Below are 356 nucleotides of genomic sequence, written 5' to 3'. Positions count from 1 at the left end.
CCCGGTCCCCTCACCTGGCCGTGCTTGCCGCACTCGTGGAGGAAGTTGCCCAGCACACGGTGCAGGTCGGGGACGGGGGGCCAGAGCTTCTGCTTCACGTTGCTGGGTGCGGGGAAGGAGGAGTCAAAGGCGAGCCCCAGTCCTGGGGTGCCCTGACGCCTCCGGGCAGGGTGCCCAGGCCTGGTGCTGTCCCCCCCCTCACCTGCCCCTGGCACAGCCCTTACCTGTAGAGGGAGGGGAAGGTGCACCGCAGCCCCAGGAGCACTCCTGTTAAGAGCAGCGGCACCACCGTAACACTGGGGATGATCCAGCCTGCACCGGAGGAGGAATGCTGGGACTCCCCAGACGTGCTGCCA

The 356-nt window shown here is 68.0% G+C and overlaps 1 protein-coding gene across 1 annotated transcript in view; it reads right to left on the bottom strand.

Annotated features, from left to right (window-relative positions):
• Nucleotides 1-14: 14 nt before the first annotated feature.
• MPL (MPL proto-oncogene, thrombopoietin receptor) overlaps nucleotides 15-356 on the bottom strand; it is a gene marked incomplete at its 3' end in the record, with an annotated part of 6,866 nt that continues 6,524 nt past the window's right edge. Inside the window, 2 exon segments of the mRNA XM_010193172.1 lie at nucleotides 15-102; nucleotides 225-347. Coding sequence (XP_010191474.1) covers nucleotides 15-102; nucleotides 225-347 — 211 coding nt within the window.

Source organism: Mesitornis unicolor, unplaced genomic scaffold (genome assembly GCF_000695765.1).
Source record: "Mesitornis unicolor isolate BGI_N332 unplaced genomic scaffold, ASM69576v1 scaffold35419, whole genome shotgun sequence".
Taxonomy (NCBI): Eukaryota; Metazoa; Chordata; class Aves; order Mesitornithiformes; family Mesitornithidae; genus Mesitornis; species Mesitornis unicolor.
The sequence above is the reverse complement of the archived record's forward strand: the minus strand, read 5'-3'. Positions and strand labels throughout refer to the sequence as shown.